Raw genomic sequence first — 24,953 nt, forward strand, 5'->3', positions numbered from 1 at the left:
TCCAGCGTCACATGTCGAGATTGAGGACGCCCATCATATCCCAATACTCCCTGTGCCCCACCTCCCGTCTGTGTCAACTGCGGAGAGCCCCCTTCATGTTGTTCGCCTGAGTGTAGGCTTCTCCAGAATCAAAGGAAAATCATGGAGTAAAAGACCCTGGGATGACTGACCTTCACTGAGACTAACAGAACATTTGAATGCCTACATCCTGTACGTATGACATGGTTTTACGCCGCTGCTACAACAGTTGTAGCCCCATCAGCTCCTCCAACCCCAGTCACCTGTCACAACCGGAAGACTACACCTGCCCCCTAGATGCTGGGGAGGGGGGCACTTCCCTCCCAGTTGTTCCTGCACAACCTACCATCAGGGATACCAGGCCCCACTTCAGCACTGAAGAAGTGTAAGGTAAGTCTTCTTCAGCTTCCTCTCGCTTGGAAGGGGTCCCTTGGGTCACTCCCTTCCCAGGTTTCTGCTAGTGGGCAACATGACACCTGCCAGTGGCTGAAGAGCCCAAAAGCTGTGGCTGTCAGAATAAGGCTGACACAGGAAATAACTGTATGGAATGTATATCTTCTTCCAGATGGTGCAGTACCCCTGAATGTATTAAGTGCACTGATTGATCAACTCCCTAAACCTTTCCTACTTTTGGGAGATTTTAATGCCTAATGTGCTTACTGGCTGAGACAGAGATTTCGAAACTTTACTGTCTCAGTTCGACCTCTGCCTCTTAAATACTGGGGCTGCCACACATTTCAGTGTGGCTCATGGTCGTTACTCAGCCATTGATTTATCAATTTGCCGCCCAGGACTTCTCCCATATACTCACTGGAGAGCACATGACGACCTGTGTGTTAGTGACCACTTCCCCATCTTCCTGTCACTGCCCCAGCATCAGGCCCATGGACGCCTGCCCAGACGCGCTTTAAACAAGGACGACTTGGAAACTTTCACCTCTGCTGGCCAGGAGTCCATGTATGCCCTGGAACAGTCCAGTCGTTCAGTCTGGACCCCAGGTCACGTCGGAAACCCAGATAACGAACTTGCCGACAGGCTATGCGGAATCCGCTTATTGAGACCGGTTTCTCTGCAACTGACCTGCGTTCAATACTACACCGCAAGGTTTGGCGGCTTTGGGAGACGGAATGGCATAACCTCAGTATGCACAATAAACTGTGTGCCATTAAGGAGACTACGAATGCATGGAAGACCTCCACGTGGGCCTCTTGCCTGGACTATGTGGTTCTCTGTCGGCTCTGCATTGGCCACGCTTGGATGACACACGGCTACCGCCTGCGCCGTGATGACCCACCTGAGTGTCGGTGCGGCGCCCAGCTGACAGTGGCCCATAGCTTGGTGAGCTGTCCTTCCTTGGCTGCCCTGCGATGGACTCCTCAGTTAGCGTACTCGTTGCCATTAATTTTAGCTGACAACGCCTATTCGGCTAATTTAGTTCTACGTTTTATACGTGACGGTGGGTTTTATCATCCTATATAAGTTTCTGTGCATGTCCTTTGTCCCTTTGTGTTCTCCGTTCTAATGCTTTCAGGATGGATGTTTTAATGCGTCGCAAAGTGGGTGGCTTTTCGTTTTTATTCTTGTGGTCGGCCAGTCACGGTCATTAGCTCTTGTTTTTATCCCTTTGACCTGTTTCTTGCTTCTCTTTATGGTTTTCTTTTTCTGTGTTGTCCATAGTAGTATTGGTTGCCCTGCTGTCGTTCTTCTGGTTCTTCCATTCTCCTGCTATTGTGCTGTACATCTCCATTCTTTTCTTCTTCCTCTTGTGTAATTATTTTACCGGGAACAAGAGACTGATGACCTCGCAGGTAGGTCACTTCCTCCCCTCGTATAATCCAACCAACCAACAGAAAACGGATGCAAGTAGAAGCGAAGTAATTAATAAAATAAACGCCTATCTGTAATAAGCTGCAGACTCCAGCTTTCGAGCAGATGCTTTGATATGCTTGGTTTCTAGCAAAATTATCGCGAGAGCGAGAGGTATTTAGTAGCGTTAACTAGGTTGCTTATAAAGGTACATACTAAAAACGTGACTGGAGTATGTGCTTTCACACTTTACTCATGATTCTCTGAATTATTGTGCTTAAATTATTTTATATCACGCTGGGAAATGCATTTGTTTACTTGATACAAAAAATAAACAGGTAACTGAGTAACTAGTAATTCCCAGCCCTGGGTCGACAGGCAGGGTTCGCATGTACCTCTGGTATAAGCCAGGCCCAGGGAGGGGTGATTGCCTGAGCTGCAACTTTCCCAAACTACCGATTGCTACCTCCGGCAGGTGTTCGGGAAATATGAACAATCATCTAAGGCGGATGCGCCCTCTTGTGAAGGGGCCCCCAGATGGAAGGAACACACCATCAGACACGCTGGCAATCATGAACGATTTTCTCGCAATGAGTCACTCATCTGTACAGTCAGTCTACGAAACGTAAACGTAGTGAGGCTAATGATTTGAAGACCCTTCCTGCTGCACCACGGTTCCTCGTGGTCTCACGTACTGAAGACAGTCCGTCCTTGCCACAGTAAATCTGTTTATTATTCAAAACGGTGTTGATGCAATTGCGGCCCTGAAAATCCTGTTCTCATTTACAGAATGGCGCTTTGCTTTTGGAAACTTCTTCTGATTCTCAGGCACGACTACTGCTTGCTGCCTCGCTTCTCCATGGCTACCCTGTTCGTATCGAGGCCCATAGAACTTTGAATTCTTCCCATGGTGTGATTTACACTAGGCTGTTAGACAGTATGAGGCCGAAATCCAATCTTACCCCTCTGATCAGGGTATCATTGCCGTCCATAGAGTAATGAAAAAGGTAGATTCCTCCTTGGTGCCCACCCACACACTTTTTCCCACATTTGATAATGATGCTTCCATCAGAGTTCAAAGCAGTCTAGGAAATTATCACAATCCGGCCGTGCATTCCAAACCTGATGCGGTGCTACCAGTGTCACCGTTTCAACCGCACTAGAATGCATTGTTGACACCCAGCCAAACGTGTAACCTATGGTAGGGATGCACACGAGAGCGGTTGTCCTCCTTTTCCCTGTTGTATCAACTGCATTGGTGGCCATGCCGCCGCCTCCTCTCGGGATTGTCCCATATATCTTGATGAGCCGGCTGTCTAAGGTATCCAGGAAAAAAAAAGTGCCTTACCCAGTCTCTCTCAAGTTATCGGCTAGTCGCAAACCCTATGTTCTCCCATCTGGCACCTATAGTTCTGTTCGTGTTACCCCCCCCCCCCCCCCCCCCCCTCGCTCCATGGAGGATATGGCCCTGCAGACCTCCTATTGAGCTCTGAGGTTCTGAAATCGCCCAATGTCTAGGTAGCATCGCCATGCCCCCGTCCAGTTGTGCAACAAGCCGTCAGACTCTCGCCTCAATGGGCGAAGCCACCAGCTACACAACTGGGAGGCCGGAAAGGTCAGGCGTACTCCCGTGAAGACTTCCTATGTCCCTCCAGCCAACCAACATCGGAGTCTTCCTCTAACTGGAAAGGCTCAAAGAAGTCCACCAACGGCAGACTGACTTCTCCTTTGCTGACTCTCATATCTTAGACATTGTCGACATGTGATACCTTAGGCTGGCTGGCCTCCATGTCATCATTGAACACCACCAACCGTTTTTCAGCGATGGATTCCATAGACCAACCGCACAAGGAAGCCGATGCTTCTGTGGGCCCCATGGAACAAGAGCTTCCGCCTTCTGTGCCCTGTAGTAGCGACGCTGAGGTGACATCTCTTCCTCATGACTCTCCTCCAGTGGAACATTTGCGGCCTTCTGTCTCACAAAGAGGATTTACGGCTGCTTTTAGTATTGCAGCGCCCACTTGTACTCTGCCTTCAGGAAATGAATTTGCAGCCTCATGACCACTTAGAGCTTTCATATTTCTTCTCAGTTCATTTTGACCTTCTTCCTGAGATCGGCATTTCATCTCAAGGGGGCGTCATGCTGCTCATACAGGATGCCATTCATAGTCAGCCCATCTCCCTGATGACCCGTCTTCAAGCTGTTGCAGTTCGCCTTTTCCTTCCCCACCAGTATTTTTCCCTCTGTACCATTTACATCTGTTCGTCATTCGATGTCACCAGGGTGGACTCCGTTCAGTTTTTTGGGCAACTACCTCCCCCATTCTTCCTACTCGGTGACTTTAATGCACATAATCCCCTTTGGGGTTTTCCTGGGACCTGTCAGAGAGGTGCCCTCTTGGCTGACCTTAACCAAATTTTCTACCTTAACACTGGAGCACCCGCTTTCCTTTCTGATTCCTCTCACACCTATTCCGATTTGGACCTATCCTTCTGCACTGCCCAGCTTGCACATCATCTTGAGTGCTCTGTTGTTTGTGACACCTACTCGAGCGACCATTTCCCGTGTGCTATCCGTTTGCTGACACCTAGCCCATTTGTGTGCACACCCTCATGGCAGCTTACTAAGGCTGACTGGCAGCTTTATTCCTCCCTGGCGACCTTCGAAGAAAAACATTTCGCCAGTTGTGATGACCAGGTGGAATATCTTACAAACGTTATCACTGCTTCAGAAAGTTCCATTCCTCACACTTTCTCTTTACCATGTCGTATCAAAGTCCCTTGGTGGACTGAGGCATGTCGCGACGCAATTCGCGCATGGAGACGTGCTCTCCGCGTTTTTAATAGTCATCCTACGATGGCAAACTGCATTCATTATAAACAGATACATGCAAGTGCCATCGCATTCTTCGAGATAGCAAAACAGCTAACTGGATTTCATTTACTAGTTATTTACACAGTTTAACTCCTTCCTCTGTTTTGTGGGCTAACCTCCAACGGCTCTCTTGGATCAAGATCCATTTCCCAATTTCCAGCCTGACACTAGAAGACGATGTCATCGTGGACGTTATTGCTATCTCCACCTTGGGCCGCCATTTTGCCGACATTTCGAGGTCTTTCCACTTTCACCCTGCCTTCCTCCATCGGAAACGGTCGGAGGCGGCTCGGGCGATGCCCTCTCTTCTCTGAATCGTGAGTGCTACAATGTCGCCTTTACTGTGGGGGAGCTAGATCATGCTCTCAGTTCATCCCGATCCTCTGCCCCAGCGTCAGACCCGTCCACTTCCAAATGTTGCAGCATCTTTCTCCTGCAGGCACTTTCTGCTGAACACCGACAAAAGCATTTGGGAAGAGGGCACACGTCTCAGACATTGGCGTGAAGCCAACGTCATACCCATACCTAAGCCTGGTAAGGAGAAAAACCTTGTTTCTAGCTACCACCCCATCCCTCATCAGCTGCGTTTGCAAGGTGATGAAATGTATCGTGTGGTGGCTCTAGTCTCGCAATTTGATGACGAATGCGCAGTGTGGATTTCGAGCGCGACGTTTTGCAGTTGACCATCTCGTCCACCCATGTTATGAATGGTTTTCTGCGGGAATCCCAGACTGTGGCCGTGTTTCCGATTTGGAGAAGGCCTACCACATCTGCTGGAGATCTGGTATTCCCTGTACTCTCTACACGTGAGGATTCTGTGGGCGCTGTCCTGTTACCTCCAGGAATTTTTAAAAGACGGAGTTTTCAAGGTGCGTGTGGGTTTTACCTTGTCGGACAACTTTATACAGGAATACGGTGTGCCTCAGTATTCCATCCTAAGCGTTCTCCTCCTTGCTATGGCCATAACCCTGTAATATCCTGGCTCCCTTTTTGTTGACGAGTTTGCCATCTATTGCAGTTCTCCACGGACCTGTTTCACTGAGCGGCGTCTTCAGTGATAATTTGATCGTTCGAAACAGTTAACGCAGAACAGGGAATCAGCGATCATAAAGCGGTTACGGCATCGATGATTTCAGCCGTAAATAGAAATATTAAGAGGTAGGAAGATTTTTCTGTTTAGCAAAAGTGACAAAAAGCAGATTGCAGAGTACCTGATGGCTCAACACAAAAGTTTTGTCTCAAGTACAGATAGTATTGAGGATCAGTGGACAAAGTTCAAAACCATCGTACAATGTGTTAGATGAGTATGTGCCAAGCAAGATCGTAAGAGATGGAAAAGAGCCACCGTGGTACAACAACCGAGTTACAAAACTGCTGCGGAAGCAAAGGGAACTTCACAGCAAACATAAACATAGCCAAAGCCTTGCAGACAAACAAAAATTACGCGAAGCGAAATGTAGTGTGAGGAGGGCTATGCGAGAGGCGTTCAATGAATTCGAAAGTAAAGTTCTATGTACTGACTTGGCATAAAATACTAAGAAATTTTGGTCTTATGTCAAAGCGGTTGGTGGATCAAAACAAAATGTACAGACACTCTGTGACCAAAATAGTACTGAAACAGAGGATGACAGACTAATGAACAAAGTAAGAGCATAAGAACTATCAGACCAATTGTGTGATAGAGGAGTTCCTAGACAACAGAAGGCAGCATGTCATTCTCAATGGAGAGAACTCTTCCGAAGTAAGAGTGATTTCAGGTGTGCCGCTGGGGAGTGTCATAGGACCCTTGCTATTCACAATATACATAAATGACCTGGTGGATGACATCGGAAGATCGATGAGGCTTTTGCAGATGATGATGTGGTGTATCGAGAGGTTGTAACAATGGAAAATTGTACTGAAATGCGGGAGGATCTGCAGCGAATTGACGCATGGTGCAGGGAATGGCAATTGAATCTCAATGTAGACAAGTGTAATGTGCTACGAATACATAGAAAGATAGATCACTTATCATTTAGCTACAAAATAGGTCAGCAACTGGAAGCAGTTAATTCCATAAATTATCTGGGAGTAGGCATTAGGAGTGATTTAAAATGGAATGATCATATAAAGTTGATCGTCGGTAAGTCAGATGCCAGACTGAGATTCATTGGAAGAATCCTAAGTAAATGCAATCTGAAAACGAAGTAGGTTACAGTACGCTTGTTCGCCCGCTGCTTGAATACTGCTCAGCAGTGTGGGATCCGTACCAGAAAGGGTTGATAGAAGAGATAGTGAAGATAGAATGGAGAGCAGCGAGCTTCGTTACCGGATCATTTAGCAATCGCGAAAGCGTTACGCAGACGATAGATAAACTCCAGTGGAAGACTCTGCAGGACAGAAGCTCAGTACGGTACGGGCTTTTGTTAAAGTTTTGAGAACATACCTTCACCGAAGAGTCAAGCAGTATATTGCTCCCTCCTACGTACATCTTGCGAAGAGACCATGAGGATAAAATCAGAGAGATTAGAGCCCACACAGAAGGATACCGACAATCCTTTGCACGAACAATACGAGACTGGAATAGAAGGGAGAACCGATAGAGGTACTCCGGGTACCCTCCGCAGGTGGCTTGAGGAGTATGGATGTAGATGTAGATAGTTTTTACTCCTGGAGCATCGGCAATGGCTTTAGTCTTTCCACTGACAAAACTGTCTATATAAATTTCTGGCACCAAAATTGGTTTGTCCCACCATCTTTACATCTTGGGCCTGTTGCCCATCCGTTTGTTGAAACTACGAAATTCCTGCGGCTGATACTCGATAGGAAAGTATCTTGGGCCTTCCATGTGTCTTACGTGGCAGCCCCGAGGTATGCAGTTCCTCAGTATATGGTCTCTCTTTAGCCCTTCTCCACGTGCCTGTTTTTGGCTATCATCTGTCTAGTCGTTTTTTAACTCCTGTCTGACTTCGTGTTCTATAGTTTTGATTTGGGCGCGTATGACCCCCAGTTTTATGCGCGCTAAAGCAAAACAAATCCATATCCAATAAAAATAACAAAAATCTTGAAATATTAATTTCTATATTTTTCATTTTCAGTTAGACCTATTAGCTAAAGTTATATATGATTAGTCCTGATAGGATTTATTTTAATAACATTGAAATGCTTATTTCTTTTATAAGTAATCCCCTTGCGGTCTCGGTATTTGCAGAAAATATTGTCATTGATGTTACATACTTCTGCGGCAACAAAAGAAAAAAGATTGGATTTGAGCAATGAGCGCAAAAAATCGAAACACTTGCTCTTAGCCGCTACGCTACCGCCTCGCTTGCTTTAATTCCGCATACCTGAACTGATGTAGCTTAAAAACTTTGTCATTTTATCAGAAACGATGTCGTGGTGGCACCGACGGCGAAATAGGAGTCGCTTTATTTCTCATATTTCCTTCACTAAGCGAAGTTTTGACCGTCACAGAGTGACCTATAATGGGCTCCTATTGTTAGTGGTGACCCTGCAGTAGACTGGCGCATTAAGTAGCCAGTGAGCTGATATGTAATTGACCATGCTCTCGTGTTTTATCCACATTCGCTAGTAAAATTATTCATCTTGACGAAGCATCAAAATACTTTGTGGTTTGGTTAAACTGAATTCTGAAAGAGTTCGAATAATAATTTGAACACCTAATTTATCAGACTAAAACTAATGAAGAGTCGCTGTGTCTATAGTACGTTAAACTTCTGCTCTGTCTAGTCATAGATATGGACATTCATCGAAGTTGGACGAAATTTTTCGGACACACGAATAAAGTGATCATCAGTGCAAAGTAAAAATGCTTTGTTTTGAGGGACGGAAGCAGTTTGTACTCGATACGCAGCAGTTGTAATTGCCAGTTACAGGAAAAAAAATGTATGTTCCAAAGGCAGTTTGCCACGATCTAATGAAAAAACATTTATTTCAAAGTCATCAAAGTACAAGAATTAAACCATTTCTAGGTTTCTGAACTTCTCATAAATTGTATGAATTATTTCTGTGTTCATAGCAGTAAGACATTGCTTTACAACTGATTGCTAGTTTCGGTTGTCTCATGACAATCTGCAGATAACTTACGCTGTAAGTTCTGTGTCTACGTGCACTGTAGGCTCCAACGCCATCGCCTGAAATTGTTTCGGCACATGCACACTAATGGGCCAAGCTTTCGATACACTCTTGCTGCAATTCTGAACCATGCTTATTAAGCAGTCTACCTGAATAGAACGTTGACATATCCTCCCTGCGTAACACGCCAATGTTAAAAATACAAAAGTACATGTCTTTATCATAAGCGTGTTAGCACTTGTTAAAGAGGATAAGCCAACATTGTCGTCAGGTGGCTTTCTTAATAAGCTTGGTTCAGAGTTGAACTCTGTAACTTCGTTGGTTTAACAAACAATGTACCGAAAGGTTGACTCATAAGTACGTGCTGAGATATCCTTCCATGCAATTCATTGCAGCTTACATTGTATATAGACACACAACCTCTATCATGGGTGGAGTAAAGATGGTTGTCTAGCAACTGAACTAGTACTTAGTTTTAAAGTAATGTATTATGCGATAAAGGTAATTAGAAAATCTATATAATTATGATAGATCCAGAAATAAAGCAGATAGCTTGTGTCCATCACCTGATGTCGGTTCTTACTGATTCGTATTGTAAAGGGTTGTCGCTCAAGAATTAATAAAATTTCAAGACATATAACATCCTAATACTTTCTACTGTCTCGTTTAAGTTACATTATGTCACAGTCATCTAAAATAGTAGTAAAGGCGAACTGTAGCACATGTTGCGGAATGCTGCACTTAGACACGACACCGGGTAAGGAACAGACCCACGCCCGGGTTCCCGGGTTCGATTCCCAGCAGGGTCAGGGATTTTCTCTGCTTCGTGATGGCTGGGTGTTGTGTGCTGTCCTTAGGTTAGTTAGGTTTAAGTAGTTCTAAGTTCTAGGGGACTGATGACCATAGATGTTAAGTCCCACAGTGCTCAGAGCCATCTGAACCATGCTTATTAAGCAGTCTACCTGAATAGAACTTAACATATCCTCCCTGCATAACACGCCAATGTTAAAAACTCTGCTTCTCGCCGTATCTCAGAAATAAGAGCAAATACATACTTTTTCACTAAGTGAGATCTGTATTATAGTGCATACCTCACAGTAAAATAAAAAGCATAAGTGCACCATCGTTAGGATTTTATTCAACCGAAACGATTGAATGCAGTTCTAAAGTAAAGGAAATCCCCACAAATTTTTTCTCTTCTCTTTCTAACGCTCACAAATCATCTTTGACAGCATTACGTTATATTTTCAAGTCAGCATAAAAATTATTTAGCTAATAACATGTAAAAAACACTGAAATATTTGAGCGTAGCATGTTGCCATGAAGTCGCCAAAATCTTCATATGAACCTTGTCGTGATATTCATTCTGTCTCGCAAATTTCTAGTGTTTCAAAGTTTTTGTAAACATAGCAGCGACCCCATATAAAAACTTGGGTATAAACAGAAAGGGCTTTGTCATATTACAAATAGAAAGCATTTTGTTTCACGGATCCATTTAAGAGCATAAGAAGTTTTTGCTCCTCGACTGGAAATTCAAACCTACATAGAGTAGTCAGGAAAAGGTAAAATGAAAACACTTGCACGGCCAACATTCAAGTTTGAAGATACTCAGAATTTGTATGTTACTTTCTTCATTTATACACATTAAGAATTAAAAGTTAATCATGTAAACTCCTGCAGGAAGATACGAATCTAGGGCAACCTCTGAGAAGGTCGGAAAACAACAAAAATAGACTTACGTACAGAGAGACGTTGAAAAGCATCTTAGAAGGTGCAGAGAAGTTTGTCTAACGTCAGTGTTGGCTATGAAACTGTAGTGTATAGATTTTCATTATGAAAAATATTTTTAATCCCAATAACTTAGATTTAATGTCAGATCTTCAGATATGCTGGCATGTCCTATTTGTGATTCTTTTTCCTGTATGACCCAGCGGTGCCAGTTACTGTTCCCATCGAAGACTGCGTTTTACCACACAAGAATTCTAGTTAATGTTTGACAGACGCCTTCTTTTGTTCATTCAGTTACTGGAGTACGCAGGAGTTACTCAGATTTTGCTAAGTTTATTGCACAAGTTTCTTTTAAAGACACAGAAAAGTTAGACATTTCGCAAGTGTCGGAACAAGTAGCGAGAGCACAATGAAATTCCTGTTGATATATCATGCAAATAGGGAAAGCTTACGGATGTCGAAGTAGCTTAGAGCTACCGTCAACGTGAATCTTGGTTTGATAAATTTCTGATGTATGCATCAACACACTGTAGATGCACGGTTTCATTCTGCAGACAACTCATGTATGGTCCTTCATTGCGATGTCAACACTGCCGTGAATCTTCTTACCTGATATAAAGCCTTGATTATGAAGTCGTTACTTCGAAATGTACACCGGTGTAGTAAAAGTGCCATAAACAAAGTTGAATTTAGTTACTAAATTTTTCATTTGCTTCTTTATCTCGGTTTGCAAGAACCTTCACTATGGGTACCATACAGTATTTGTTTGCTATAATCTTTACTATGATGTGAACTACCACACTCGGTTATTAGATACCTAAATTATTATATGGAATTCTACCAGAAGGAACTTCCAGCGCATATGCAAAGCAATGCCATAAATGAATCACTTCATGTCCAAGAAAAATCCTAAGAAGAACTCATCTAAACTGTCTTAGCGTTTGCGGTTGCACAGATATCCAACCACTAAACGCAATATTGAACTCTAAAGTGTGGTTTTAATGACACGACAGATTAGTTATTTGTTCATTCGGATTTCGTTTCTTCAGTCTAAGCACACTTCTGCTGGTTTTCACATTGATGGTGTGTAACGTCAAGTGTCCTGGATGAAGGGCCTGTCTTTGGGGCTTGTAGTGTTTCTGGAAGAAATGTTGCTGTTTGGAGTAGTTGAATTTTGTACCATCCTAGGTTATCGATGACGAATGGCATCAAACGACAACACTGTGGTCATCAGTCCGAAGACTTGATTCAGCTACCCACGCTGGTCTACCTGTGCAAACCTCTCTCTCTCTCTCTCTCTCTCTCTCTCTCTCTCTCTCTCTCTCTCTCTCTCTCTCTGGCTATTGCATCCTATATCCATTTCGACCCACCTTCTTGTAGTCAAACCTTAAGCTCCCTCCAAGATTTATTCCTCCCACCCTTATCTCATTACTAAAATACTACTTGATGTCTCAGAACGTGTCATATCAACTGATCTCTCATTTTAGTAATGTTGTCATAAATTTTCCCCCAGTTCGATTCAGCACGACCTCGTCAGTTACCCGACCTGTCCATCTAATCTTAGCATTCTTTTGCGGCACGTATACTCCGAACAGTATATTTAGTGGAAGCTTATTCTTCACGACTCCTGGCTTCCGTGGGTTTGTGAGTTAGATCAGTTTTTTCGAGCTGCCGGCAGGATTTATATTCGTACTATCATTTGATTAAATTTTTACACACACACACACACACACACACACACACACACACACACACAAACAAAAAAAAACAGGAATCCAGCACCTTGGTACACCTGGTACCTCCGATTACAAAGGGCACACAAAGAACATACATTACCTGGTACCTGATACTACTTGTATTTAAAGTTGAATTTAAGACCATATCAGCATACATACTTACAAGGGAACCTCCCCATCGCACCCCCGTCAGATTTAGTTATAAGTTGGCACAGTGGATAGGCCTTGAAAAACTGAACACAGATCAATCGAGAAAACAGGAAGAAGTTGTGTAGAACTATGAAAAAATAAGCAAAATATAAAAACTGAGTAGGGGGGCAAGATAGGCAGCATCAAGGAGAATATGAGCTCAGGGGCGCCGTGGTCCCGTGGTTAGCGTGAGCAGCTGCAGAACGAGAGGTCCTTGGTTCAAGTCTTCCCTAGAGTGAAAAGTTTTCTTTCTTTATTTTCGCAAATTTATGATCTGTCCGTTCGTTCATTGACGTCTCTGTTCACTGTAATAAGTTTAGTGTCTGTGTTTTGCGACCGCACCGCAAAACCGTGCAATTAGTAGACGAAAGGACGTGCCTCTCCAATGGGAACCGAAAACATTTGATCTCAAGTTCATAGGTCAACCGATTACTCCACAGGAAAACACGTCTGATATATACTACACGGCATGTGCGTCACATGACAGGAATATGTTGTCGACCCACCTAACTTTTCACTTGGCGAATTGGTAAAAAGCGACTGGGGAGCGACTGATGGTTCCTGTCCGGAACGCATCGCGGACTTCATCATCAGTCACCTCTGACACCAGGTTAATCGCCGCATCTCCCGGGATACCACCGAAGTTGAGCTGTTAGACTTTCTCGATCAACCCCGGGGAATGTGGAATTGCGGCGTAGAGCTGCTGGTAGTGGGCGTGAAGCACATTCCCTATTGCAGATTGGGTTACGTAGCGACGCCCTTCTTGGTCTGTTAGGACGGGAATCAATTTTCGGCGTCGATGTTGGCGTTCTTGGATGATATGGTACATAGATGGATGTTCATGAGGCATGCGATCAGCAGTACGAGATCGTACTATCGTTCCTTCCAACTGCCTTCGCATGAGATTGGAGATTTGGGCCTTAGCATGGTTCATCCTTGTATGGCGCTCAGGGGAGGCTGGCATCGTGGAGCATTCTCGTAGGATCCTGTAGTAAAAGCCCATAGTGCTCTTCCTCCAGGCGACAGCATCTTTGACATACCGGGTCAAAGTTTTTCGAAGAGCAGGTTTTGAACACTGGATCCATCAGGGTATGGTAGACGGATACGTGGGTCGGCGTCTATTACATGTGATCCAAGTGTCTTCTATTAGAAGTCGACAGTCAGGTGAATTAAGAAGTGCCGTGTTCAGTTTCCATAAACCACGTCCGTGCCATACTGCCTGTCTTGTGAGAACAACGTCACGGAAGTAAGCCTCATGATCTGAGAAAGCAGTAGGCCAGATTTCAGCCTGTCGAGTGTGTTGAATTAGGGATCGCGAGATGTAGATGCGATCCAGTCGGCTAGAGGAGTGCGCAGTGTAGTACGTAAAGCCCAAACGATCACCGTGAACATGTCTCCACGTCTCGACAAATTGCAGCCGCGTCACGACTGTTTCCAGAGCTGCGCATGGTGAGTGACGCGGCAATTGATCCTGAGGTCGCTGGGTGCAGTTGAAGTCTCCACCCATGACCCAGTCATCGTGTGGTCCCATAAAAAGGGGTGTAACTTCATCTGCGAAGAAGGCATTGCGTTCACGACTGTAGCTGGAGCCCGACGGCGCATAAATGTTGACGATGCGTTCACCAAAGAGAGTAAGGGCCATACCTCTGCCGTTGGTGAGGTATAGGACATCTTCGGCAGGAAGACCTTCTCGTAAGATGATGGCAACACCACTACCGGTGTCCGAAGCGGGAGAAAGATGCGCCGTGAAGCCATGTGGTGGGGAAAAATCGGCGACATGCACTTCCTGAAAAAGCGCAATATCAATGTCCGCATCATAAATCATATCGCGGAGCAGCGCTACTTTGTGGGGCGCACGAATGGTCGCGAGGTTAATCGTTGCGACACGATGATGCTGGTGTTGGAGTCCCACAGGCACTGGTGGGGCTTCTTCAGGAGCGAGAGGTCGTCGATCTTGCCGGTCCGCCGGAGAGGTTGCTATTGTGGAGAGCTTGCGGGCGAGGGCGCAACCGATGGGGGCGCCCCATCATCAGCACCGTCCACCCCAGTCCCTTTGATCTCCATGTCGTCTGCCCAGGAGACTGATACTGCGGTAGGGTACCGGCTGTGTACATCATACATGTGGAGAGGAGATGTAGTTTTCGGCTCAGCGGATAGGCTCTCTTCAACGTCGAGCTGTGGGGGCGACGGCGCCAGTAAGGAGGGGTGATCGTTGCCAGTGGTCGCCTGTGGCGGGTCGTTCGCATCAGACTTTTGGTCATCATAGTGCGGTTTGTCGTCAATATTCGGTTCTGCATCCCCGGTATCCATCCGTAGAATGGATTCATGAGGGGGCGTACAGCTACGTTTCTCTCTCTTTCGTGTCGACCCTTGTTTTCGAACAGGTCGTACCGAGTCTGATTGCGGGTGGCTCTCGTCTGATTCCGGACCAGTCTTAAGGAAAGCAGAAGTAGGTACCACTCCCGAATCAACGCCCATCTAAGTAGCATTTTCAGTCACAGTGCTGCGATGATGCGGCAGGTCAGGATCTGGCGTCTGTGGCACCTCAGAAGGAATCTCAGTAGCGGTTGCATTTACCTGTTCAGACGACGTCAATGGAGCAGGAAGACCCTGTGTAGAGGTGCTACCTTCCTGGGCAACCTTGGCATATGTGACAGGGATATGAGTGATCACCGCTGGGGACGCTTCCTCGCCGACCGGCGTCTGCATCAGGCGGCGTCGCTTGCAAGCGGATCTGACGTGTCCTTTTCCACAACCCACACATGTTCGGGGTTGGCCGTCGTACATGACAATGGCTCGCACCCCGCCAATTGTCAAGTGTGATGGTATATGTTTTTTCAGTTCAATTTTGACCTGACGCACACCGTTAAGGACATGGTAGGTCGTGAAAGTTTGCCATTTTTCCTCGACGTAACCGATGACGTTACTGTATGGTTGTAACGCAGAGACAACTACGTCCTTCGGCACTTCAAAATGTAGTTCAAACACCCTAATCTTGCGTTGACCGTACTCTGCGAGTTCCAGTGTTATAGCTCTGACGTGACCATCAGAGTATTTGAACTTAAGTCCATTGGCATTGCGGCGAATAACATCTTCACACACCTCGGTGTTTGTCATTTTAATATGAACGACACTACTCGTGATCGAAAAATGGTTTCCGAGAACGTGGGTAGAATCTAAACGAACTTCTTCACGTAGGAACGTTTCAACTTCATGTGCACGATGTCGCGCATGTACAGCTGGGAAGGAAACGTTAAGAGTCGCACGGCGGTAAGCGCTCGACATGTTCACGGTAGACGGACACAAGCCTTAAAGCTACGACGCGGAAGTAAACAAACCTGCAGCGGAGCACGGGGCCGGCGCGCGGGGCCGTTCGCACGCTGCCACGGCTGAGAGCCGACTGACGCTTGAGGGAAGACGTGAAGCAAGGACCTTTCGTACCGCAGCTTCTCAAGCTAACCACGGGACCACGGCGCTCTTGAGGTAGCGCTAACCTTGATGCTGCCTATCTTGTGCATGGACTACTCAGTTTGTATATTTTGCTTATTTTTTAGTAGTTCCACACAACTACTTCCTGTTTTCTCGATTGATCTGTGTTCAGTTTTTCAAGGCCTATCCAATGTGCCAACTTATAACCAAATCTGAGTGCGATGGGGAGGTTCCCTTGTTAGATACTATAGCTGTGCTGGGAATTTGAGGTAGTCACAAGCGGTTAGTTTCCAGCAACACCGTCCAGTCACGTTGGTATGATCATCAGTCAAGAGCCTGAGTAACCACATTTTGCAGCGCAGACTGCTGCGAGACGTGCAGGAAAAGTCAGTGAGGTTCTGGAAGGTGCAGACAGGGGTATGGAGCCAGTGTTGTGGGCAGCTGCCCTAGGTGTCTCCGTTGAGGAGCCATGGCGCGAACAGCACGAGCAAGGTGGTCCCACAGATTCTCAAGGGGTTTAAATCCGGGGAGTTTGGTGGCCACGGAAATATGGTAAACTCATCTTGGTGCTGTTCGAACCATTAACGTACACGGCGAGCGGTGTGGCACACAGCATTTTCCTGCTGGTAGATGCCATCGTGCCTAGGAAAACAAATGACATGTAGGGGTGGATATGGCCCCCAAGGGTAGATAAATAATCTTTGATCCATTATGTCTTCCAGAATGACGAGACCACTGAGGTAGTGCCCCGAAAACATTCACCAGACCATAACACTCCCTCCTCTGGCCAAGAACCTTGCTTTAAGATGTTTCATGCCGTACGCACCAATGGCCATATGTCCAATGGCGTATAAAGCGCGATTCATCTGAAAAGGCCACATATCACAATCAATGGATGTTTAAATAGTTGCGGTATTGGCGTGGAAGTTCCAGCAATCAGCATGGGGGCATTAACGAGGACTGTTGATATTTTTAAAAATATCGGGTATCCGGTATATTTAGAAGTATATTATTCTCGGCTCTCAATATATGGAAAAAAGACAGATATATCAAGGTACCTGCCTATAAAATATCGGCTGCACATTGTAAATACATGAGCAGTTTTAGATCTGTAGGTTTAAGTATTGGTTTATCAGATATTCTGTAAATTGAAAAGCTAGCAGCCTGCCTGTCCCTCTGAGCACGAATTGAAAAGAAAACGATGCACGTTCATGCTTGGAGATGAACATTTAACAATGGTAACTGCATGTAAGTGGCACAATAAAAGGTGTCTGATTAGTCAATCGTTCGGTTTCGTTACATGTCTGAGCAGTCATGTCGACTTCTCTGGTTTTTTTTTCCATTTCTGCCAACAACCTAGCCGTTGCGTCAAAATTGCGTGATGAAGCTACACGTTGCGGTTTCTGTTGGTAGCGCCGAGGGCCAATTACGTCAGCATTTCCCCTCATACGTCTCCTCCCACCAGAGATCAATTTTATCATGTAAAATCTTGTTTATCGCGTACAGCAATTTTTTTTGAAGAATAACAAGGTAAAGAAATAGCACATCAGTTATTAAAAATTAGTTTTTAATGCAACTTGTGTGCTGTTTCTTCATATCGGAAATATTTTTATTCCATTCACACCGCCACCTCCAGTACAATCCGACTGCTTTTTTTTGGTGTGCCACATATACCTGCTTCACACAGTCGTATAGAAATATTGGACGTGATGAAAGCTCAAAAAGTAGTAAGATTCCTTCACACAGTGAAAATAAAGTTGTTCTACTACAATATCAGAACAACAACTTAAAATATTTACCGAAGATTGTGAAAAAAAAGTAATAAAAATATCGGCACTCGATATTGTCATTTTGATATCGATATATCGGTGTAAAGATATTAGTGATATACATCGATACTCTGGTAATTTAGAGATATTGCAATTTTATCAACAGGCCTAGCATTAACGAGGCACCTGCTGCGGAGATTCGTTCGTTGAGAACGCTCTGGTAGCCCCTTGGCTCAGCTGGACGGTCAGTTTCTCAACAGACGTACGTCTATTTGCCCGTACCCGTCCTCTCCGCATCCGTCCCTCACCATTGTCATGTATGATCTGTGGTGCACCACGGTTGTCTCCGAGTCGGTTCTGGACAGCCTCATTTTGCCGTGCACGGTATCTTTAGCCACGCGAACAGCTTAGAAACTGTCATTTCGGAAATGCTTCCATCCTTAGCCCGAAAGCCAATGACCGCGCTCTTTTTGACGTCAGATAAATCACAAAGATTCCGCAAAAAGACTACTGAACTGTTTCCTGCCTGTACCGACACGCTTTGAGTACCTTTCATCACGGGGATGTCAACCTCGTCCAGTCTGTCCCCAGATGGGTCTGCCGCTGTGGTTGCCCCGGTTGCTGCCCGCAGTGGGGCTGAGCCCTCGCCTGTGGTTCATTGGGAGGTCGTTCCAAGGCGTGGCAGGCAGCGAAAGGCGTCCCCGGAGGCTGATCAGAAAGCCTCCCCGGTGCGTCTGACAAACCGGTTTCAGGCACTGTCTCTGGCTGAGCCAGATGCAGCTGCCTGCCCTGTTTCAGAGCATCATTCTCAGCCTTCAAGCTCCGGGCAATCGCAGAGAGTGGGCTTACTGGTAGTTGGGAGCTCCAATGTTAGGCGCGTAATGGGGCCCCTTAGGGATACGGCGGCTAAGGAGGGGAAGAAATCCAGTGTGCACTCCGTGTGCATTCCGGGAGGAGTCATTCCTGATGTGGAAAGGGTCCTTCCGGATGCCATGAAGAGCACAGGGTGCAGCCAGCTGCAGGTGGTGGCACATGTCGGCACTAATGACGTGTGTCGCTTTGGATCTGAGGAAATTCTCTCTGGATTCCAGCGGCTATCTGATTTGGTGAAGGCTGCCGGTCTTGCTTACGAGATGAAGGCAGAGCTCACCATCTGCAGCATCGTTGACAGAACAGACTGCGGACCTTTGGTGCAGAGCCGGGTGGAGGGTCTGAATCAGAGGCTCAGACGGTTTTGCGACCGTATTGGCTGCAGATTCCTTGACTTGCGCCATAGGGTGGTGGGGTTTCGGGTTCCGCTGAATAGGTCAGGAGTTCACTACACTCAGCTGGCGGCTACACGGGTAGCGGAGGCTGTGTGGCGTGGACTGGGCGGTTTTTTAGGTTAAAAGGCCTCGGGAAAGTGCGGGATGGGCTGCAATGTCAAAGGGTGCTTGGCAATTACAGGACGTGCTTGGATCAAGGAACAGTCGGAATTATAGTTGTAAATTGTTGTAGTTGCGCTGGAAAAGTCCCTGAGCTTCAAGCGCTAATAGAAAGCACAGAAGCTGATATCGTTATAGGTACAGAAAGCTGGCTAAAGCCTGAAATAAGTTCTGCAGAAATTTTTACGAAGTCTCAGACGGTGTTCAGGAAAGATAGATTAGGCAGAATTGGTTGTGGAGTGTTTGTGTCTGTCAGTAGTGGTTTATCTTGTAGTGAAGTCGAAGTAGATACTCCGTGCGAATTGGTGTGGGTGGAGGTTATACTTAACAGCCGAATTAAGTTAATAATTGGCTCCTTCTACCGACCCCCAGACTCCGATGATACAGTTGCGGAACAGTTCAGAGAAAGTTTGAGTCTCGTAACAAATAAATACCCCACTCATACGGTTATAGTTGGTGGGGACTTCAACCTACCCTCGGTATGTTGGCAAAAATACTTGTTCAAAACCGGTGGTAGGCAGAAAACGTCTTCCGAGATTGTCCTAAATGCATTCTCCGAAAATTATTTCGAGCAGTTAGTCCACGAACCCACGCGAATTGTAAATGGTTGCAAAAACACACTTGACCTCTTGGCCACAAACTATCCAGAGCTGATAGAGAGCATCATGACTGATACAGGGATTAGTGATCAAAAGGTCATTGTAGCTAGGCTCAATACCATTTCTTCCAAATCCATCAGAAACAAACGCAAAATAATTTTATTTAAAAAAGCGGACAAAGTGCCACTAGAAGCCTTCCTAAAAGACAATTTCCATTCCTTCCGAACTGACTATGCGAATGTAGACGAGATGTGGCTCAAATTCAAAGATATAGTAGCAACAGCAATTGAGATATTCATACCTCATAAATTGGTAAGAGATGGAACGGATCCCCCGTGGTACACAAAAAAGGTCCGAACGCTGTTGCAGAGGCAACGGAAAAAGCATGCGAAATTCAGAAGAACGCGAAATCCCGAAGATGGGCTAAAATTTACAGACGCGCGAAATTTGGCTCGTACTTCGATGCGAGATGCCTTTAATAGGTTCCACAACGAAACATTGTCTCGAAATTTGGTAGAAAATCCGAAGAAATTCTGGTCGTATGTAAAGTACACAAGCGGCAAGACGAAGTCAATACCTTCGCTGCGCAGTGCCGATGGTACTGTTATCGACGACTGTGCCGCTAAAGCGGAGTCACTGAACGCAGTTTTCCGAAATTCCTTCAGCAGGGAAGACGAATGGAATATTCCAGAATTTGAAACACGAACATCTGCTAGCATGAGTTTCTTAGAAGTAGATATCTTAGGGGTTGCGAAGCAACTCAAATCGCTTGATACGGGCAAGTCTTCAGGTCCAGATTGTATACCGATTAGGTTCCTTTCAGATTATGCTGATACTATAGCTCCCTACTTAGCACTCATATACAACCGCTCGCTCACCGATAATCTGTACCTACAGATTGGAAAATTGCGCAGGTCGCACGAGTGTTCAAGAAGGGTAGTAGGAGTAATCCATTTAACTACAGACCTATATCATTGACGTCGGTTTGCAGTAGGGTTTTGGAGCATATACTGTATTCAAACATTATGAATCACCTCGAAGGGAACGATCTATTGACACGTAATCAGCATGGCTTCAGAAAACATCGCTCTTGTGCAACGCAGCTAGCTCTTTATTCGCACGAAGTAATGGCCGCTATCGACAGGGGATCTCAAGTTGATTCCGTATTTCTAGATTTCCGGAAAGCTTTTGACACCGTTCCTCACAAGCGACTTCTAATCAAGCTGCGGAGCTATGGGGTATCGTCTCAGTTGTGCGACTGGATTCGTGATTTCCTGTCAGGAAGGTCACAGTTCGTAGTAATAGACGGCAAATCATCGAGTAAAACTGAAGTGATATCAGGTGTTCCCCAGGGAAGCGTCCTGGGACCTCTGCTGTTCCTGATCTATATAAATGACCTGGGTGACAATCTGAGCAGTTCTCTTGGATTGTTCGCAGATGATGCTGTAATTTACCGTCTAGTAAGGTCATCCGAAGACCAGTATCAGTTGCAAAGCGATTTAGAAAAGATTGCTGTATGGTGTGTCAGGTGGCAGTTGACGCTAAATAACGAAAAGTGTGAGATGATCCACATGAGTTCCAAAAGAAATCCGTTGGAATTCGATTACTCGATAAATAGTACAATTCTCAAGGCTGTCAATTCAACTAAGTACCTGGGTGTTAAAATTATGAACAACTTCAGTTGGAAGGACCACATAGATAATATTGTCGGGAAGGCGAGCCAAAGGTTGCGTTTCATTGGCAGGACACTTAGAAGATGCAACAAGTCCACTAAAGAGACAGCTTACACTACACTCGTTCGTCCTCTGTTAGAATATTGCTGCGCGGTGTGGGATCCTTACCAGGTGGGATTGACGGAGGACATCGAAAGGGTGCAAAAAAGGGCAGCTCGTTTTGTATTATCGCGTTATAGGGGAGAGAGTGTGGCAGATATGATACACGAGTTGGGATGGAAGTCATTACAGCATAGACGTTTTTCGTCGCGGCGAGACCTTTTTACGAAATTTCAGTCACCAACTTTCTCTTCCGAATGCGAAAATATTTTGTTGAGCCCAACCTACATAGGTAGGAATGATCATCAAAATAAAATAAGAGAAATCAGAGCTCGAACAGAAAGGTTTAGGTGTTCGTTTTTCCCGATCGCTGTTCGGGAGTGGAATAGTAGAGAGATAGTATGATTGTGGTTCGATGAACCCTCTGCCAAGCACTTAAATGTGAATTGCAGAGTAGTCATGTAGATGTAGATGTATGTTACCAGCTGCTGTCTGTGCGTGGTTGTTGCACGTTGACGTATAACATACAGTGGTCACATAAATGTGACTGGGCCGTGTGAGACAGCTGATACGAGGGGAAAATGAAAATTCATCGGTTTGGCATGAAGCTGGCTGGGTTGAGACCAATTTGTTTTCGGTATGTTGGTAAATATTCAACGGTACGTCATGTTAACATTATCTGCGGCTACTCCTGTTTAGGTAACTGTAAGATCGCCATTCCTAGTTTCGTTCGAATGGTTAAAATGGAATACAAATAAGGATTTGTTACTTGTCGCCTATGGAAATTGATCAAAAATTGAAGGTTTCTAGAGAGTCTGCTCCTGATGTTTCAACATTTTCGACACAGCCGGTCGAATCCAAACGTGTAAGTAATCCTCTTGAATGTAGTCCTTAATAAAAACGTTCCAAAATACACTACTGGCCATTAACATTGCTACAGATGGTAAACGGGTATTCATTGGACAAATATATTATACTAGAAATGACATGTGATTACATTGTCACGCAATTTGGGTGCATAGATCCTGAGAAACCAGTACCCAGAACAACCACCTCTGGCCGTAATAACGGCCTTGATACTCATGGACATTGAGTCAGAGCTTGGGTGGCGTGTACAGGTACAGCTGCCCATGCAGCTCCAACACGATACCACAGGTCTTCAAGAGTAGTGACTGGCGTATTGTGATGACCTAGTTGCTCGGCCACCATTGACCAGAAGTTTTCAGTTGGTGAGAGATCCGGAGAATATGCTGGTCAGGAAAGCAGTCGAACATTTTCTGTATCCAGAAAGGCCCGTACAGGACCTGCAACATGCGGTCGTGCATTATCCTGCATTATCGAATGAAGGGTAGAGCCACGGGTAGTAACACATCTGAAATGTAACGTCCACTGTTCAAAGTTCCGCCAATGCGAACAAGAGGCGATCGAGACGAGTAACCAATGGCTCCCCATACGCTGGGTGATACACCAGAATGGCGATGACGAATACACGCTTCCAATGTGCGTTCACCGCGATGTTGCCAAACACCGATGCGACCATCGTGATGCTGTAAACAGAACCTGGATTCATCCGAAAAAAAATGACGTTTTGCCATTCGTGCACCCAGGATCGTCATAGAGTACACCATCGCAGGCGCTCCTGTTTGTGATGCAGCGTCAAGTGTAACGGCAGCCATGGCCCCCGAGCTGATAGTCCATGCTGCTGCAAACGTCGTCGAACTGTTCATTCATATGGTTGTTGTCTTGCAAACGTCTCCATCTGTTGACTCGGGGATCGTGACGTGGCTGCACGATCCTTTACAGCCATGCTGTAAGATGCCTGTCATCTCGATTGCTAGTGATTCGAGGCCGCTGGGATACAGCACTGCGTTCCGTATTACCCTCCTGAATCCCACCGTTTCCATATTCTGATAAGTAATTGGATCTCGACCAACGCCAGCAGCAATGTCGCGATACGACAAAGTGCAATCGCGACAGGCTACAATCCGACCTTTATCAAAGTCGGAAACGTGATGGTACGCATTTCTCCCCCTTACACGAAGCATCGCAACGACGTTTCACCAGGCAACGCCGGTAAACTGATGTTTGTATATGAGAAATCGGTTGGATACTGTCCTCATGTCAGCACGTTGTAGGTGTCGCCACCGGCGCCAGCCTTGTGTAAAAGCTGACAAGCTAATCATTTGCATATAACAGCATCTTCTTTCTGTCGGTTAAATTTCGCGTCTGTAGCACGACATGTTCGTGCAATTTCAATGGCCAGTAGTGTAGTACCTCGAGACGAATATTTCTAGATAGTGAAAAATAAAGTGCTGAAGAATGACAGCGTTCACGAAACAGCTGACTCTATAGGCATATTACAATACAGTTAACCTCCGAAGAAGAAATTTTTGCAAGATGGATCTGTATTTGTCGAATACTGACAGGGAGGAAATACGAAAGCGTTTTTTTCAAAATGAGTTAAATATTATGAATCAGTTTGTAGTTGTAGCCGAAACGCGAATCCTCCATTTCACACCAGGGACGAAAACAGCTATGAAGGCCTTGGGTGGAAGGCAATAGCGACGTTGAGAATGTTATGGCCATTCGGTTTTTGGACTGCGAGAGGATCTCTTACAGTCGAATATAGGGAAAATGTTATTTACAATTGTCTGGAATTGATCGCAGAGATACATGCTCCTACCACGTGCCACCTGCGAATACGGTGAGACGATGCGTTAACGAGCCTCTCTTTTAGTGGATATTTGTATTCTGAAGATTATGCAAGTATGGTATTCCAATATCTCATGACCGAACTTAAGACCTTCGGCTTTCCACGCACATTGCCTCTTCCAACTAAAGGCCAGAGAGACAGAGTGCACTAGAAAATTAGACGTTTTATCCATGTTTCGTTTTCCTGAAATTGCCGTAAAATTTGTGTGTGTTTCTCTACAGTGGTCCTTTGTAAGTGAGGTATTCGCAAAGGCCTACTTGGATCAAATAACTGTCAATGATTACACGAAGGCCTCCAGCAAATAGAAAAATGTTTACCTCTTACTTACTGCCCGCAATTTTTGTTACAGGTTCCGCGGAAACCAGATCCGTGGGAGGGCGTTCTGCAAGCGACGCAAGAGGGCAATCGCTGCCCTCAGTTGTCTTACCCGGAGCGCAAGTACGAAGGCGATGAGGACTGCCTGTACGTCAACGTCTACGCTCCACTGGTAAGATCTTGCGGATGTGGCGCAAACCATAGTTACGATGCATTCTTTTTTAACAAAAAGAACTCTAACAAAGCACAGATTTGAAGACATCTCAGATCCTATTCATTAAGCAAAACATCGTTTAAAGCGTTTATTCTAAAAGTGTTACTCATGACTCGTATGCCACCTTCTTGGTTGCTTGAATGGCATGCTTGGCTCCTATGGTCATATAAGACAGCACAGTGTAAGATTCCATTGTCATTTTGAGTAACATGTAAGTTGGTTTCTGGATTCACCTTCTCTCTTTCTACCATATTCATTCCAGGTTAGGTAATGGCAAGAGCCGATCTCCCAC

The 24,953-nt window shown here is 45.5% G+C and overlaps 1 protein-coding gene across 1 annotated transcript in view; it reads left to right on the forward strand.

The window, feature by feature from the left end:
* LOC126267720 (venom carboxylesterase-6-like) overlaps positions 1–24,953 on the forward strand; it is a 106,801-nt gene that overhangs the window by 5,675 nt on the left and 76,173 nt on the right. The window contains exon 2 of the mRNA XM_049973022.1: positions 24,482–24,619. Within this exon, the coding sequence (XP_049828979.1) occupies positions 24,482–24,619 (138 nt within the window). The remainder of the gene's footprint in view (positions 1–24,481; positions 24,620–24,953) is intronic.

Source organism: Schistocerca gregaria, chromosome 4, assembly GCF_023897955.1.
Source record: "Schistocerca gregaria isolate iqSchGreg1 chromosome 4, iqSchGreg1.2, whole genome shotgun sequence".
In the NCBI taxonomy this organism is placed as follows: domain Eukaryota; kingdom Metazoa; phylum Arthropoda; class Insecta; order Orthoptera; family Acrididae; genus Schistocerca; species Schistocerca gregaria.